The following is a 17694-nucleotide window of genomic DNA, read 5'->3' as shown; positions in this document are numbered from 1 at the left end:
TTTGTGTCAAATTTCTTATTGCTTTACGGTTATACGGACTTCTCATGTTGGATTAAACCAATAGTGGGTACGATTTACCCAAAGTGGCCTAGGCCCAGTCTTTTCATCAGCGTCAGACAAGTGTCAATTTTAAAATCAAGTTTTGCGGGAAAATACACAATAGACCAAATCGGGCTAACTCAATGTTTTGCCCAATAGCCCACTTTCGATATATTAAAATTCAGTCCTAAACAAAAGGCATCATCTATAGCCTCTGGGGAATAAACTCATACAAATCCTTATATTTTTTCCCCAGAGCCTCGATATGATGTCTTTTGTTTAGGACTGAATTTTGGGCTATTCAAACCCTTTGGGAATAAAACGTTTGTACCTAATATTTCCATATCATTGAAATGTGAATGCTACATTCTAATTCAAATACATTACACAAAGAATCTAACCCCTAGAGATTTGAAATCGGGTACAATATTTGGTCTACTGTATATTTTTCCGAACAAGTTGGTTTAACAAAAGACACTTTTCTGACTTTTCTTACTATTGGGTAATGGACTCTTGATAAACCAAGAACAAGCCACATCCCATGCGTACTTGTACAAACTAAGTTGCGGACAGCCGAACTTTACAAACTTTGTAACTTGGGAAATACGTATGATCCGTACCGATGGAGTTGAAATTTGAGGTGTATAAAATGGTTTGACACCAAGTGGTCCTAAAAGAGCTTCATAACGTAAGATGGTGGTGGCGAGGTAGGCCCTGAAGTGCATTATTTTTCTGAAATCCACTGACGTTTGGACAAAATCAACGAGACGACGACTCCCTATTCGGTTGTCGAAATGTCCATCAAATTCCATACACCCATGGCCATCTGGGCGATCTTACCTCCTCATTAAATTATGTACTTGGTGTCGTTGGCAAAATTGAGGAAAAGCAAACTTCATCTACTGATTACGATTAAGCGCAACTCGACATTTGCGAGAAATGTTTTTTCTTGGCGCTGAGTGAAAGAGGAACGATCTTCAGGGACGAGAAGGTATCGCACTGGTTGTTATTGGGTGGTCAAGTTATGGATCCATTCACCTCAAGAAATTCGATTGTACAGCTTTCTTTTTACGTTAGATTTGATTTTGATTGTACAGCTTTCTTTCGTTTTTAAATTGTCTGGCTTTATAGAAACAAAGACTTTGGCACCCAGGGTAGGGATTATGGCAAGTCTTGGCTTAGTGCAAGGAGGAAAGAAATTAGGTGTGTCTAGTTCCTAGCTTTTTACAAGCAGCCTAAAGACACCGTCGGGTCAAGACAACTCTCTCCTATTTACGGAACATCCTTTTCAAATACAGTGTCAGAGAGGCGTTTTGTTGGGCTGTTGGATTAGCGGGGCTATAAGATATGAAAACAACTTGAAGTAAGCTCTTTCTCTCTTGCATCATGCATTGAGCTATTCTTATTGCAATTGCGTTTACTTATTATAGTATCATAAGTTTCGAGTAATATTTTTCCCGGTAATATCAAAGGGGTTTGTACATTAATTTTAAAAATTCCAGTTTGCACAAAACAACAGAAACATTTTTGTTTCTGTGGAAATACTTCCGAATTTATTCTTAATAAGATGTTAACAAAGTTGATTTTTTCAGCCAATTTAATTCCCGTTGCTGAGCATTTTAGTATTTTTTCTGTTAAGTGAAAAGGTATTGATATGATTACAAACCGTCCTTATTGCGAGTTAGAGTGTTCTGATTTATAGAGAAGAACGGATCGGCTTAGTTTCACAAATACGGATCAGTTGGAATATATTCGCATAAATCACTATCTTAAAATGCTGCGATTATATGGTACAACGATGTACGAGTGAGTTTAATCTTCGACAAATCAACAAAATGGGATCTTCTGCGGCTGACATTTGCTCGCAGATTGGATTTTTATGCTTTTACTTTCACATTTTGTTTTGTTTGTTTGTTTGTTTTTGGACATGCGCCTTTAATCAAACAGCCACCATCTTGAGTCCCCCGCCCCCGAGGGATTGAAAACTCTTGTTTTGCCCTACCGAAACTTCACAACGTGGGTCTATTGATCTATTGTTTATGGCCAATATGGTCGCCTCGCTAAAAGGCCCATGGTTTTTTTTTTTTTTTCGGCTGGTCTAATTTGCAGGTCGCAGGTCGCCGGTTGCAGGTCATTGCTTCACCAATACAGAAAGTATCCTAAACATTCTTAAAAGCTAACCTTAGGCCTAATTAGGCCTAAACAAACGCTTTTAGGCCTAAGGTTAGCTTTTATGAATGTTTAGGATACTTTCTGTATTGGTGAAACAAAGACCTGCAACCAACGACCTGCGACCTGCAAATTAGACCCGCCGGGTTTTTTTTCGGGGACAGAAAGTGATAGCAGCAAGAAAAATATGGATGCAGCTTTTTTGTACAGTCCCAAATAATGTTATACGTACCCTGTTGCGAATAGCTCCCTTGGCCAAAAAAATCACGACAGCTCCCCTTGGCCTCAGTGAAACTCGGGTTACTATTGGTAAGTCCGATTTACTACCTCGGTAGTAAAATCCCTACTTTCTCTCTCCCTTCACTTCATTTAGCTCCCCGCCCTCTCCCCTCCCCTCCCCTCCCCTCCCCCTGCGGTGTAGGTTCAACCGGAAATCTGTATGTGTAAAACTGCAGCTTTAGCAACTATACTCGATTGAATACGTAATCGTAAAGAGTTGATACTCATTGGCGCCATTGGAGTCTTTTCTTGTGTAAGAAGGTCGTTAACAATACTAGAGTTTATGAAGCACGCCGCGTTTTTAAGACGCGAACGGCAACCGGAAGTGAACTTTCCGCACGCCAGGACAGTAACGTCTCCCAGAGTTTTAAACAATAATCATCTCTAATGGAGAAAAAGATTCTTAGCAATATAAATGTGGTTACGTGAAGACAAGTTAAAATGGAAAACATCTCACCTCCAGTTGCCGTCCACGTTTCAAAAACATCGCGTGCTTAATTAAGCTCCCTGTCGTGCGTGTGGAACGTGTTGGGAATTTAGTACTATAGTTAACTTATTCATATTCTTCATAAGTATTTAACGCCTCAAGTTAGCCTCTTTCAGTTCTCTTCGTATTTTAGTCGCTCTAGGAGTAGTTATCGCCATTGCTGTATTTTAACGTCGACGATTTCTAGCTGAATCTTCTTCGCTAGATAAATTATTCATTTTATTCGTCCAGCTACAAACATTTGCCCTCGAGTTTCTGTTTCACTTCGTAACGCTTCGTGTTTTTTAGTTTTTGCGTCTTTCAGTCACTTAATTTCTCACCGCAAAGGCAAAATAAGGCGTTTTGAAAAAATGCTGGAATCAAGGTACTTTTGATAAACTTACATTATTCACTCAAGAAAACAATACTTAATTAAAACTCTCAAGTCTCTACCTTCTGCATGTAGAGCGATATCTCTCTCTGATTTTACCCGCGGCCACAGCTGTGGCTTCTCGGCAGGAGCGGAACACTAACAGTAAGCGCTGAACAGCTACACCGTGTCATCCTCTAACGTAGCTTAGCGGACGACAATTTATTTGGAATTTTACATCTAGATTGACATTACTGAGATCGTCCCTTTCAACGTTGCTGGATACTCTCAGTGACAACACAGATTCGACGTTCTAATTGTCCTTCCGACCACGGTGCTCTAGAAAGGTTTAAGTCCCACTGCGTCTCTTATGCATTTTCTTGTCTCGCTGAACCCCTCTTGGCCACTTGGCTGGTTTGATTGCATGATGTCTGTCCATTGCCTTAGGACAGTGTCCTCGTCCACTTCTTCATGTATGGAGTCAAGGCTCGGTCATTAGCTCAACATCCAATATTGCCCCTCGCATTAAACTGCAGGCCCGGGTTGCTCGCGAAGCATGGTTAACGCTAACCACCGTTAAATACCATGGAAACCAATTGGTTTTGATACCTCTGAACCAATGGTTAGCGCTAACCAGGCTTCCAGCAACCGACTCCAGGGGAACAAAGCCAGCGACGTAAATTATCCCTTCACTGTTACCTCCCTGCAGTATCGGATTGGTCTACGCCTGCAACATCGAGTTCCTCGTTTTCTTTCTTTTGCACTAGAAAATTGTTTGGCGAAGCAGGGCTCTCTTGCCCAAGAAATGACGACTATTCCCCTCAAATTAGTTATTTAAGAGTAACTCGCATAAACATTGCGTGTGGGTCTTTTTCATGTATTTTTTGTATTCCTTTCTAGACAGAAAAGGTTTTTTAAAAGGAATTAGGGTTAAACGTCAAAAATTTATTTTCCAAATTTATTTTTTACCAAACTCGGCAGTCATTTTGAGAGAAGGGGGTAGTTTGTAAAGAAACTGTGGTGCTGCGTCGGTGGGGAAGTAATATACAAAAATTTGGTTTTATCGACAGAGTTGATAATGTAAGTTGGCCACCGTACAGAGATTCTAAAAGCTGACGTTTCGAGCGTTAGCCTTTCGTCAGAGAGAATCGATCGAGGAATTGTGGGTTACGTGTAAGTATCATTCTTCATAATTTTAAATTACTCCAAAATGATCCAGAGACTGGTAGAATCTTTTCGCAACCTCCACTTACTTCATTCAAACGCGACAAAAACGCAGGCAACTTTTTAGTTAGAAGCGCGCTCAAAACTAACGAGCAACCCGGCACTTCCAAATGTGCGCGATCACGATGCAAAACTCAGTTGTCTTTTCATTGTTAACACTAGCAAGATATCGGGACCTAAGCGATCTGTTAAGATCACCGATCGTTTCACATGTACATCCGCAAATGTCATTTATTGCACAACCTGTACGTTATGCAATAAATTATACATTGGCGAGACAGGTAGACGACTAGGTGACCGATTCCGCGAACACCTTCGCGATGTTGAGAAGAATGACAAAGATGCATCTAAGCCAGTCGCTCGTCATTTTAATCTCCCTAACCACTCCAAAAAACACATGGCTATCTGCGGACTTTCCCTACATCTAAGTTCGACGGAGAGCCACAAGAATCTGGAACAAAATTCATCTTCCAAATCGGCACCCTTAATCCTCACGGTATTAACGAACGCTTTTCATTTACATGTAACTAATATATTCCTATTTTTCCACCAATAGCGTAGCTCCTACTCTACTATAAAGACTACACGTAACCCACAATTCCTCGATTCGCTTTGACGAAGGGCTAACGCTCGAAACGTCAGCTTTTAGAATCTCTGTACGGTGGCCAATTTACATTATTAACTCCGTTGATAAAACCAAATTTTTGTATAGTCATTTTGAAAAACGTGCGGTCACGTTAGTGGACTTACAGGTTACAGATGCATGAGGAATGGACATGTGTAAGTTATTCCGCGAGGGAGAAGTTCGTTTAAACTGTCCCGGGTAGAGCGTGCATTGTAGCTTGGTGACGTGTTGTAAAATTCACTTTGTTGCCCGATTTTTAAGAGAAGGTTAACAGGTTATCTTTTTTTGTCTGCATATTTATAGTTGAAGGGACTCAGCTCGGAACAGTGGCAAAAGGTGTTTTAAAGAGGAAAATAAAATAGGAGCGGGCAAAGGCAGGGTGCCTTGCGTGAATTCTCCATTGAAGAAAAATACTTCGTTTTTTCGTGTTAAATGAGACTCTGAAGCAGGGAAGCAGGTTCGGAAGAATTGTAGCGATCATTTTAATGTTGAAAATTATTATAAAAATGTGTCACACGTTCAGTGCCTCTGGTATGTTGCGAGATCAACCAGTTGCACTTTAACAATGATGAAACAATTAGCGTTTATAAAGTCGACATGGTTTCCCGAGGATCCAAGACCTTCCTTGTTTAATGTCACTAAACAGTTTTAAGGGCGTATTTTTAAGGTTTTTTAAAAGGTTGTTTAATGTTTTCTCATTAAACATTGTATCTTCGTGCAATGTCAAGTAAAATCTCCTTTAAAAAGCAATTTTCAAGTATTGTCTTGCTCAATATTAAATTTCCTGTTTGGTGTAGTGTTGTATTCTTTTTGTTTGTAGATGTGATTGTTGTTTCCTTAATTAATATAAGTTATTCTGGTAGGAGATCGTATTGTGAGGGATAGTTTTATGGGGATGACCGATAGAGAAAATATCTGAGACACTATTGTTTGAATTGATCTTTATTTTCTTAAAATCTGATATTGGACCTCTTTACACTTAAATGTACCGATTAAATCGAAACTTCAACATCCCCCCGCCCCCGGGCATTTGAACTTTTGAAGATTGAATTCGGCGTTCAAATTCCCGCCCCCCTCGGGGCAAAATGGTTTTCATATCGTGGGATTTGTCTGTTATACCCTACTAAAGAACAATCGTCGTCGGCTCCCGCCGTCTTTAATAAAAACCTTTCAGAAGACCTTTTTTGTAAGCCAATCGCTCACAAATGCTACATCTCTTCCTCTTTGATCTCGTCCAAACACGTGTTTTATAGTTAGCGACTTCGGCGCCAAAAAAAAAAAAAAACAATTTTTTGAAATGTGACACTTCCGGTTCAATTTTCCGCACCCCACGAAGGCACAGGTCAATTCCCCACTCCCCGGGCACAGAAGATGTTGAAGTTTCTATTTGATCGGCGCAACATTTCCTAGACTGGTTTAGAGATTTCGGCAACAAGTGTCAATTATGAGTAGTAGTCATCATAATTGAAAATTAAACTTGTGTTAGTTCTTTTTCTAAGTCGCATGTCGCCATTGTATGCTTAGGAACCTGTAAAGCGGAAAAGAAAAATTATTTAAGTTTTTATTTATAAAGGGAACTGATGAAACAATTGTTTTCCAAAGGAAGGAGCAAGTGTCGAAGTATCATTGTACCGTTTTTTTTTTATACTAAAGGCATATCCTTTGTTGGGACATCACTGCTTCCTGTTTGCAGAAACTTTTTGTTTTATACTCACCAATTATCAGTGTGGTGACTTTGACAGGATCATATCCGTTTGGTTTGTGGATCTCCTTGACACACAATCGGTAGTAAGTGGTGTTGATAGACTGGAAAAACAGAATTGATCAACTGCTAAAGACGGTTGTCTGTTGTTGCAATTAGATACGATTAACCGAAATTAATCACCCATTGTCCTTATTAGTATATTTACCGAGTAACTTTTTCAACCTTTGACTTGGTAACGACGTTTAGCTTATGTTGAAACTTCGTCGCTTTTAGTAAACTTGTAACCTTAAAAAACCTTTTGTAAGAAATATTGTTGCAATTTTATATAGTTAGATTTTTCCGAAGCACTTTTTCGTAAAAAATTTGAATGGCACGATCGAGATTTTAAAATTTTTTTCGAGCTGTGTATTTAATACTCATGGCAGAAATTATTAAAACCTAAAACTAATTGCGCTGGCTGGTTTAATCGTCTGCACGAGTCAATTAGATTTTTTTCTTCATAAACGGCGCTTAATGCATGGAAATTGGTTAATTACAGCTGCTATTTTTTAATAGTTCAGTCTTAAGTGAAAAGAAGAAGTTGTTGGTCTTCAGTTGATAAATGGATTTCAGTGAGTTTACAGTATGACTAACAATTGGATTACCTCGACCCACGAAGCAATGCTGTTGAACTCAGGAATCAAACGATCCGAGAAACCACGGGACATATGACCCGCTGAGACAATTACTGTTGGTACCGCTGTGTAGACACCTGGGAATTGTTCATCCTGAAATTTAATTAGGTACTGTTAGAGGCTTGGTCGAGAGGTTCTTGTGGCTTCAAATGAATGAGAAGTCAGTTCTGTTTCGTGGACGCGTTGCTGTTTAAGTAAAAGAGCTGTTGTGAAAGCGTTGTCTCGTTACTTACAACTTTTGTATTTTAGACTGGGAGAGCCTACACTGGCATAATCAGTAAAATATTGAATTTGTGTGAGATTAGGACATTTTGTAGAGTACTTTGAACTTGTTTTTAAATGTAAATTGTGGACGACCGAAGCTTGAGGTGAGCATGCTGATGTCTCTCTTGGAAGACAAAAAATCTATTAGAGGATAGATGTATAACCTCTTGTGTGAGAATGTGTGGCCGCGAGGATGGAGTACTTGACTTGGGCAAAAGTTCTTTGTGTAACTCAGTTCTGATTTGCCAGTATGAATATGTTCTCACACGTGGTGTTGCTTCTTTGAGTAAATTTCAGTCTAAAGATGTTGTAAATCGACTCCTTTATTTTAGATGAATGTTTACTCTTTTTGGTCGACTGATTTACCTGACAGAAGGCGTTATGATAATTTTCCTTCGGTGATTCATCATTAGGAAAATCCACAACTTGCTGGTTGCTTTTGAGTTTGGCAGCATTCTGTAGTGATTGGTAGGCAATCCAATTCTGTAAATAGATCGAGAGATTTATGGTCTATTTGTTTCTTTTAGTTTCTAGAGAAACGTTAGTAGAGAATTAGCTAATCTGTTAAGATGGACACGAAATATAGACAGAAAAGAGTGTTATCTTGTCATGAGGCAATCTTTTTTTTTTTAACCGGGAAATGCAGTTGATTTAATGTTATTTTCCATTCACTTGTACTGTATAATACGTGCTCGCCATCTGAGGTCTGTAGTTCTCAAAATGAATTAACTTTTATTAGGAGTCAAATTCGGCTGGAATCTGTGAGTTGATCAGTGATCAGCTGGTTTAACGCTAACTTCAAACAACTCTGCACTGAACTATTGCCATCATTTAGTCAGAGGACTTGGGCTTATCAGCTGGGATAAACTGAAAGGTGTTACACGATTTCTTGTCCTCCATTCCAGAACAAACTTCTTTGGTCTCTATTTTGGGAGGTTTTTTCTGCAACGAATATATGCCAATTACCAAGAAAACCCTTTTCTTTTTGAACTCTTATATATTATTCTGCCTGGTGTCGCAGTGTGACGGCTTATTGATTTATATAATTTATTGATTTATATAATTTATGCATGGATAAAGATGCATCAGAAGTCGAAATGAATAGATTTGTTAGCTTTCGATTCGATCGATGGTGTGTGCAGAATAAAGAGGCTCAACTGCTGGGTTATTGTAACTTACCACAGTGATATTTTCGTGGAGTCCATCGAAGTTCTGCATTTCTCGTAAGCAGGCGTCAAATCCCTCCGAATTGACGTTCTCCACCCAAACGGTAGCAGCATCGTGTTTTTGTCCCAGTACGGAATGTTCAGCCGTCAGAAAGACGTATGGTGCTTTGGCAAAAAGACCCTACATGTTTTGAAGAAGAGCCACCAAAAAAAAAAAAAAATTTTACTAAATTTGTTGAGGTCTCTGGGGTTCTGGTGCCAAATTTAGGGGTTTGTAACTTAAATACCCTCAGGACTATTTTGTGGAATATTGTTTAAGATGAAGGGCTGATGTTTATTTGGTATCTGACCTGTTGGAAATCGAGTTTTTGACAAGTGGTACCATCCCACCACTTCATTGGCATTTGAAGATGTCCTGCAATTGCTCCGGCTGGTGATTCTTGGATAGCGACATAATCCACGAAAGTAAGACCACCATCGGGTGTTAAACGTTCCGCTCGTCCCGCTTTGAGCGCGCAAAGTTTGAAGTTTAGGTGAGTGACACTTTCAACCCAGGTCACTGCTGCATCGTGGACGAAGTTTCCAGTGCTATTGAAGTAGTTGATGGATGTTTGTACATTTATCTTTCCTTCATTACTCTGAAAACTTGTTGGGTTAAAATCAACTTTTTTGCACATCACATCGGTAGTGTTTAGACGAAGAGCCACGCGTCCTCTTTCAAGAACAAAAGCTGAGGAACAAAGGAAACGAAGAAATGAAGTTTTCACCTGAGTGATCAATCTCATTATGGATTAAAATTTGAAAAACGAGCATGAAAATAATGGGCAATTCGCGCATCCAGAAGGGTTCATATTACCGTGGAATATGAGGAGTAAAGTTTTTGCGGCTGGTACGAGAGTGCCAGAGGTTTTTTTTTCTGTTTGGTACAGAATCAAGAGAATCACATCGCTGTAGTTTGTACTCACGTGCACAAGGGCCGTCGTGTACCCAGGTGGCATTGGTGTTTCCAAGACAAATCTCTCTGTCCAGGTCACATCTGGTGTTATGAGTGACTCCGTTGCTGTCACACACCTGTTGACTGTAACTGTTTGTGCTAGAGTCAAGAGTGCAGTCGTTGCAAATGCATGAGTGCGTCATATCGGCTTCATTTACTTTGCAGTATCTATAGGGTCCACAGTCAACCTGATAGCAGGGGTCAATATCTGGAAAGATAACCAGGAATTCAATGCATTCACTTTTCTGTAGCTTGCTTATTTACTTTCAGGCTTTACTCACTTCCTATGGCCATGTAGTTGACAATTACGGGATCATGGCTGGCATCGTATCGTTGGATGTCCTTTAGGCAGACTTCTAACTTTGTCTTGGTAACCGACTAAAAGTAGGAAATAGAAATTACTACAAGGAGAATCCAATAGCAATGCAAAACAGCTCTGCAATTAGAAGTATCGTTTTCAAATGACATGCACGACAACTGGAATAGAATAAATATTTGCACTCTCGAGTTCGGTTTAGACATTTAAGAAATGATATGCGTCCTCGTGAAACAATTTCAAAGAGATTTCTGTTTTCATTTGGACAAGAAAATATTGTTTAGATCTCGTTATGTATTGAAAGACATACCCTGGTCCATTCGGAAATTGCGTTGTTGTCTGGTTCAATGGTGTTTTTGTCATGTTCAGCTGTGGTGACAATCTTAGGTGCACTGTAAAACGGTTTTGGAAAGGTGATTTGCTGCGGAAAAGAGGGGAATTTGTTATTCTGTGCCAAGTTTTTGCTCTAAAAATGGAACGTTAATTGATCATTATTCGGCTCACCTTACAAAAGCTGTAGTCTGTGGAGTCATTTGGAATATTGATGTTTGGAAAGTTAATTTCTTCCCCTGTTGGAATTGGCCAGGAAGAAGGGACGGCTGACAATGCTAAAACGTTCTAAAATCAGTTAATAGGAATTTGTCAGAAGCTTGTCTCCTTGTTTCCATGGGTTTAGGATACTTGTATCAGTTGTCTTCCTCTTTGTTTCTTTGAGTAAATTACTACAAGCCGATTTTTTTCACATCAAAGTGAAGCAGGTCGTAAGTTGGCATTTTTGGTATCATTCAGGGACTCGAGAAAGTTTGATGGGGGGTTCTTTTGAGATGTACTGAAACTGAATGGTTTTGATTGTCTTCATATAAAATGAAGAAATCAGTCTGGTCAATGAAAAAGAATACACAATAAAGAGCGAAAGAGCGTGAGAGCTCCAAAAAAAAAAAAAAAAGCTGCGAGGTAGAAGGGTATTAGCCAAAACGCGGGGCCGGAGCCGGGGTGTATTTTTTTCCTAATTTGTTTGTTTCAATTTTTGTCGTTAATCTCCTGTACTATTGTTTTCGAATGTTCGGCATCTTTCTTCATTTATGGTGGAAATTTCTTAGTTAAAAAAAAATGCTACGAAAGGAGCGTTTGTTCTTCGAAATTAAGAAATTGGAGTTTTTGCGGGAAATTATAAGCCAACTCTTCCAGTCACTGAGCGTCACATTTTAAACCACATTTTTATGTTTACTTCGTAAAAAACCTTCTCCGCAATACAATTACAACGAAACAAAACATAGCCACAGTTCCACTATGGTCATCACGCAACGTTGTCATTTGCTTGTTTTCGCAAAATTGTTCTCAATGTTGTGTGTTTTATCGTAAAATTGGATTCGAACTCTTGTCAGAACAGAATTCTCGCTTAAAAAGTTCCCGTGCGACTCTAAACTTTATCACAAACTGTTTGTAGTAAAGCGAGACGACAACGAACAAACAAGCAAATGAGAAAGTTGCGTGACTGCGTGACGACCATTTTGGAACTGTTATTCTGTTACTTGTATTTACGAAGTAAAGATTACAATGCGATTTAAACAAGTGTGGAGCTCAGCGAGTCTTCAGTGTCTCTGGCAGTTGGCGTATATTCCATAAACTCCAATTGCGGAAATTCTCTTAATTTCGAAAAACAAACTCCGATTTTTCGGAAAGACAAACTCAAACCAACTTCGCAAAAACGCAAAAGCAAAAACCAACTTCGATTTTAAAACCCAAAACAGCCAAAGTCCGATTTGGAAAAAAAAAAACTAGAATGTCCCTTAAGAGATTTCATAGCTTCCGTAGGTTCCTCAATTTTTTAAAAAGTTTTCCTCCACCATAAATGAAGGACAAATGCTCCACCCCGACCCCGACCCCGCGTTTTGGCTAATACCGAAGTAGAACACGTGCGAGCTCGTCTTTTACGATTTTTCCGGTATTGGAAAATTCAATTCCCAAGAATGAAGTTCTTTGTCACATACCACTCTAATATTTTCGTGAATGCCGTCAAAGTTCTTCAGCTCTCGTAGACAGACTTTGAATTCCGAGGAAGTGACTTCCTCAGCCCAAATGCTGGTCGCATCATGAACATTTTTTAGAGGATCAGTTTGGATCACTGTCAGGAACACGAGCGGAGGCGAAGAAGAGAACTAGGAAACAAAGCAAGTTAAGTTGACGAACATATTGAAACTTTTCCCCATAAATTATGAAACTTTATTACTCCGATGGCCAATTGCGATTTTGACCGAGTTTCAAGTTCAATTCCATTCGCCGTATCCTAGCTACAGACGACTCGAAATATGTTTTGGTGCATTCATGTAGTATTTGGCGACAAAACTCTTCTACTTTTTAGTGTTTAAAAATCAGTAGAGTCAATGTTAATTGCTCCTTGGAATTCAATGATTTCTCAAAACGTCGATTTTACAGCCAGTTGTCATGATTACACGTACGCTGCTTACTGTGCTCAATTAAGAAGAACGGGCTTTATCAACGTTAACGCGAGTTTCTTACCGTGGCACCAGTACGAATATCAATGCATTTTGAACCCGTTGTCCAGAAGGGAATATTATCAACTCTTGCAATACCAACACTGTTAACATCAGCTGGTTCAAAGGCTATCCACGTCATATAGATTGTAAGGGGTTGATCCGATTCTATTGGGCCAGAGACGGTGACGCATCCAGTGAAGCTGCAAATCAAGCAACCAGCAGTGAAAATTAGCTATGACACAATGTTCGCTCCGGGCATCAATAAATTAAATCAAAATTAGTTTTGAGGATGCGTATTTAAGTTTTAACTGATCTGGAATGATCTTTCATCATTTTGTAACAATTTGCTAAGCCGCAGCTGGTACGTTCCGCCAGCCCTTCAAATGACACGTTCGCAGCCAACATAAAGTACTGAATTGTTTTTATATGCTTTCGAGTCGGTGTCAAAGAGTCAAACTAACCCAACTTTGGAGATTGCCTCTATCCATGATACAGCGACGTTATAAGCGAGTAGCTTTAATCGCAATTGAACGTGAACATTGTCCGTAGCTCCAGAACTCGGGTCGAAATCGAAACGTTTGCATTTGAGATCGTCATCTGCAAAAAAGGTGATGTATGCCTCACCATAGTGCAGTTTACCTGCAAGAAAAATACAAGTTCAATTGTCCTCCATATTTACACCGGAAGAATTCCACAAAATTTCTTCGGAAGAGAGGTGTTACCTGAAACGTGCGATAAATAAATGATCAGAGTAAAACTCAAAGCGACAAGTCTGCTCATGATGGAGGAAACCATTTGCGCCAACCGGGAACCGCACCGACTGGAGACCAAGAGATGTGAAATGTAAAGTTGCAAGGGTCACTTTTATAGTAAGAAAAATATACATATATAAAAAACAACAACAAAAGTCGACCGTGCACGTGCGTGCGCTCATCAGGGAAGCGTGAGGCGCATGCCACTCGGCAATCAGATTTAAATGTGACAACCAACTTTTCAAATAGTTGTCCGAGTCGCACGATGAATAATAGAATCAGTATCTGGCTTTCAATTCAATATTTTTAATTATTTACTTGCTAGTTGAGGGTTTAAGACGGTGTCTGAGCCTGTAAACCTTTAGCATTCCGAAGATTTCTTTATTAGGTTTCTAGGCTGGCTTAAGCCAGGTACCAGAGAAGGATCACTTCCCGAAATTAGCTTTCAGGAGAAGGCAAAACGTTTTTTGATCGATGTTTGCAGGGGAAGACAATACGCTCTTTGATCAGTCATGATACTAATGCCACGCTCCTGTTTTATAATAAATTAATAAATTTCTCACGGTTATGCCATAATGCCACTTGTGTACAATACTCAACATCATCGAAGCGTTCTTGTTTTTCCTTTATTGCATGTGCAACCCCGAGCGCTTGTCACTTTTCCAAGAAAGGAGAATTTTCTTCGCCCGCTGTGATTTTCGGTCTTGCCAGTATTTAAGGGCTTTGCCAGTTCTTTTGTGGACCAGATACGTTGTTTACAGAGGCAATGCAAATTCGAGGTTCAAGCAATCACGGAGACACACTTAGACAGTTCAGTCTCCGACGCTGTTCTCAACATTGAAGGAATGAAATTCCTGAGGTTAGATCGAAAATCAAGGAAAGGAGGCGGCTGTATTTTGCTTTATTCTGAACATTTACGCGCTGTGCATAGGAAAGACCTGTTTGTTGACGGCCTTGAGGCTATCTAGCTGCAGGTCAGGTTTCCGAGTTGCTCTGTTTTGTTAGTTTCGATTATGTATAGACCACCGTATGACAAGACGTTTTTCGACCTTATCATGTCCCCCTTAGAGAAAGCCTGGCTCAAAACGTCCAACATTATTTTGTTAGGGAATTTTAATTGTGATCTACAGCTGTTAAACTGCCTCATATCTTTGATACGCTGAATTTGCAAAAAATTGTCCAGGAACCAACTAGAGAAACGAGAAAAACATTTAAAGAGGATATTCCTTGGGTCTATTTTTGACCATCCTGACGATCAAATATGGTTCTGGAAACAACTTTATAATGATATCTGTGATCAGTACGCTGCCACCCTGCTAGCAGAGCCTTTCTTTTGCTTGCTCGATTTTGGCGTTCTCGAGAAAGACTCTGCATGAATCGAGTACGATCTTTATTGAATATGCGCTGCATGTTGCCAGGATACAGTCTCGAACCCAAGCCTAATATGCCAGATCTCGCCGCCGTCTTGGTTTTTCATGGTACAGCGGGCTCAATTATAACCATCGGTTTTGTCACTAAACGGACGCTCGCACTGGAAAAACCGGTTTGACGAGAGAAAACAAGATTAACTAGTCCAAAAGTTCGGGCTGCGGCGGCTTCAAAGAGTTGACGCGATTCGGGCAGAGCCTCCTTTTCTCCTCCTCAGTAAAGAAAAAGACAAAAGGAGGCTCTGTTCGCAGGGTAGTACGCTGCATGGAGGGAGATCAAGCTCAGAGCATCTTTTGCGTCCTGGATAACAAACGACATTCGTGTAGCAATGAGTCGAAGATACAAGTCATTTAAGCTGCTGTTACATCAAAAAGCGCAAAATTGTGGTCGGATTACAAGAGAGCAAGAAACAAAGTAACCTCAGATTTAAGACGTGCTAAAGCTTAATATTTTTCGAAGATATTTAACAAGGTTAAGAGTTCGAGTGCCTATTGGAAGCTGGCGAAGGACGCAACTACAACGAGTTGCAAAAATTGTTGAGACACTACAGGTCATTTGGGATGTAATAATGAGTCCCTAATCTTTCGCGTTCCTTACCCCCTCCCCCCTCATCAAAGTTGGTATCACTGCAAGACCACACTTGAAAGTTAGGGCCACAACTTTGAATAGGGGAGAGGGGGCGATGTGCCTTATATCTCATAGATATTTTATTTGCAGTGATTTTAAGAAAGAAAAGCTTATTTTCCTTGAGAGTGTCTCAACATTTTTGCATCTGGTTGTAGCTCAAGGGTACGCAAACCCATTGGGCCACTGAGAAAGTGTGATAATTCTTTAGTGTTAACCGATAAAGAAAAGGCTGGCCTGATGAACTCGTTCTTTGCTAACATTGGTAAGAATATTGCAGCCAAACTACCAATACCACCTGGGAATGCAACAGCAGGCGCTTATAGATCAGACCTAGGTGACACGTCACCGCCGCTACTAGGGAATTTAAGAAACGACGACGGCTACGACTACGACAACGCCACAAAACAGTAATATCATTGGTTAAAAGAGCATAAATAATTGTGCTGCACGTGCAGCACGGATTTTAGCAAGTATCTCAGCGGTCCTCTGCATAACGACGACGTGAAATCACTAAATTTGAAGTTTTGACGACAACGTAAGCATGCAACAGAGAATCTTTCATTCTCTATTTTAACTTTAAAACCGCTCGTATCAATTTATTTTTAGGATACTTCGTTCACATTGTAGGACGTGAACGAGACTGAATAATCGCGAAAGACTTATGATAGAGCCAAGTTATATTTTGAAGTGACGTTTTCGTCGACCGTCGCCGTTGTAGATCTTAAATTCCCTACTATCTCAAATTGAGATCTCTCCACAGAGAATATGCAGGAAGGTCAACGATCTGAAGTCAAATAAGTCTTCGGGCCCTGACAACTTATCACCTAAATTACTAAAGCTTACGGGGGACGACATTGTACCATCCTTGTATAGGCTATTCAATGCGAGTATTGAAACGGAGTCTCTCTATTCGAGCTGGAAAATAGCAAAGCTTACCCAGATCTTTAACAAAGACGATGCGACAGAGATAGCAAATTACAGGCCGATATCGCTGCTCAGTATTCCAAGCAAAATCCTAGAATCAGAGGTGAATGACTCCCTGGTACATCATGTCTTTAAGGAAGATAGGTTAGATTCTGACAGACAATGGGCTTATCGACAGGGGTATTCGACCGAGCTACTGCTTGTTCATCTTACGGAAACATGGAGAAAAGCTGTTGATTCGGGTCTCATAGTGGTTGTTGCCTTTGTAGACTTTCGCAAAGCGTTTGATATTGTCTCGCACCAGGTCTTGTTGGAGAAATTACCCACGAACTTTGGCATTTGTGTTCAAGCACTGGGTTGGATTGCTAGTTATTTAAATGGGAGAAAGCGGTACACAGTTGTTAATGGATATCACTCTGACACTATGCCTGTATCCGTCGGTATACCACAGGAATCAGTGCTCGACCCTACACTATTCTCTTTGTTTGTCAATGATCTACGGTCAAGGATGAAATCAGGCTCCGTTTACTTATTTTCTGAGAACGTTACGATTTACTGCATTACAAAAAAAACGGAACACGAAGCGGTTGCTCAGTTGGACAAAGCTTTAGATGAACTGTATGATTGCTGTATTTTAAATAGCCGGCCTTACCCCGCGGCACCCGCAAAAAAGCGAAGCCATGCTAATATGTAAAACCCGCGCAATGGGGTCAGTTGCGCCAGTTCACATCAGCACTGATGCCATAGGTTGGGTTAACAAATCTCGCTTGCTGGTTATAACAGTTGACGATAGAATCTCCTGGGTGCCGCATATGTTGGATCTCAAGAAGACTTTCGCTAAGAAGCTAGACCTAATTAGGAGGTCGAGGTTTTTACCAAAGGATGTTCTTATTTGCCTTTATTTCAAAATCATATTGCCATCAGTAATTTATGGCCTTGTTCTGTGGGGGTCATGCTTTAATGCTGATCTTTTTTATTCATTGGAACGATTGCACCGTAGAGCGGCAAGGATAACTTTTTTAAACTTATCAAAAGATACGAGATCGTCGGACGTGTTAATACAAGCTGATTGGCATCCGTTGAGCTATTGTTATAAGCTATTGTAGTTCTGTAAAAGCTCATGCACAAAGCACTTCATGATGAGATCCCACAAGTGCTATCAGATAATATTGTT

General features: G+C 40.1%; 1 protein-coding gene across 1 annotated transcript; it reads right to left on the bottom strand.

Annotated features, from left to right (window-relative positions):
* Window positions 1-6306: 6306 nt before the first annotated feature.
* Window positions 6307-13604, bottom strand: LOC138020106 (uncharacterized). Its single transcript, XM_068867102.1, has 14 exons — window positions 13512-13604; window positions 13251-13428; window positions 12812-12989; window positions 12283-12450; window positions 10796-10909; window positions 10602-10712; window positions 10257-10353; window positions 9947-10183; window positions 9332-9711; window positions 8995-9162; window positions 8182-8298; window positions 7522-7644; window positions 6888-6978; window positions 6307-6700 (listed from the first exon to the last, which is right to left on the bottom strand). The coding sequence occupies exons 1-14, from the start codon at window positions 13582-13584 to the stop codon at window positions 6693-6695; spliced, it is 2043 nt and encodes a 680-aa protein (XP_068723203.1). The 5' UTR covers window positions 13585-13604; the 3' UTR covers window positions 6307-6692.
* Between the last annotated feature and the right edge of the window lie 4090 nt (window positions 13605-17694).

Source organism: Montipora capricornis, chromosome 10, assembly GCF_036669925.1.
Source record: "Montipora capricornis isolate CH-2021 chromosome 10, ASM3666992v2, whole genome shotgun sequence".
NCBI classification, from domain to species: Eukaryota; Metazoa; Cnidaria; class Anthozoa; order Scleractinia; family Acroporidae; genus Montipora; species Montipora capricornis.
The sequence above is the reverse complement of the archived record's forward strand: the minus strand, read 5'-3'. Positions and strand labels throughout refer to the sequence as shown.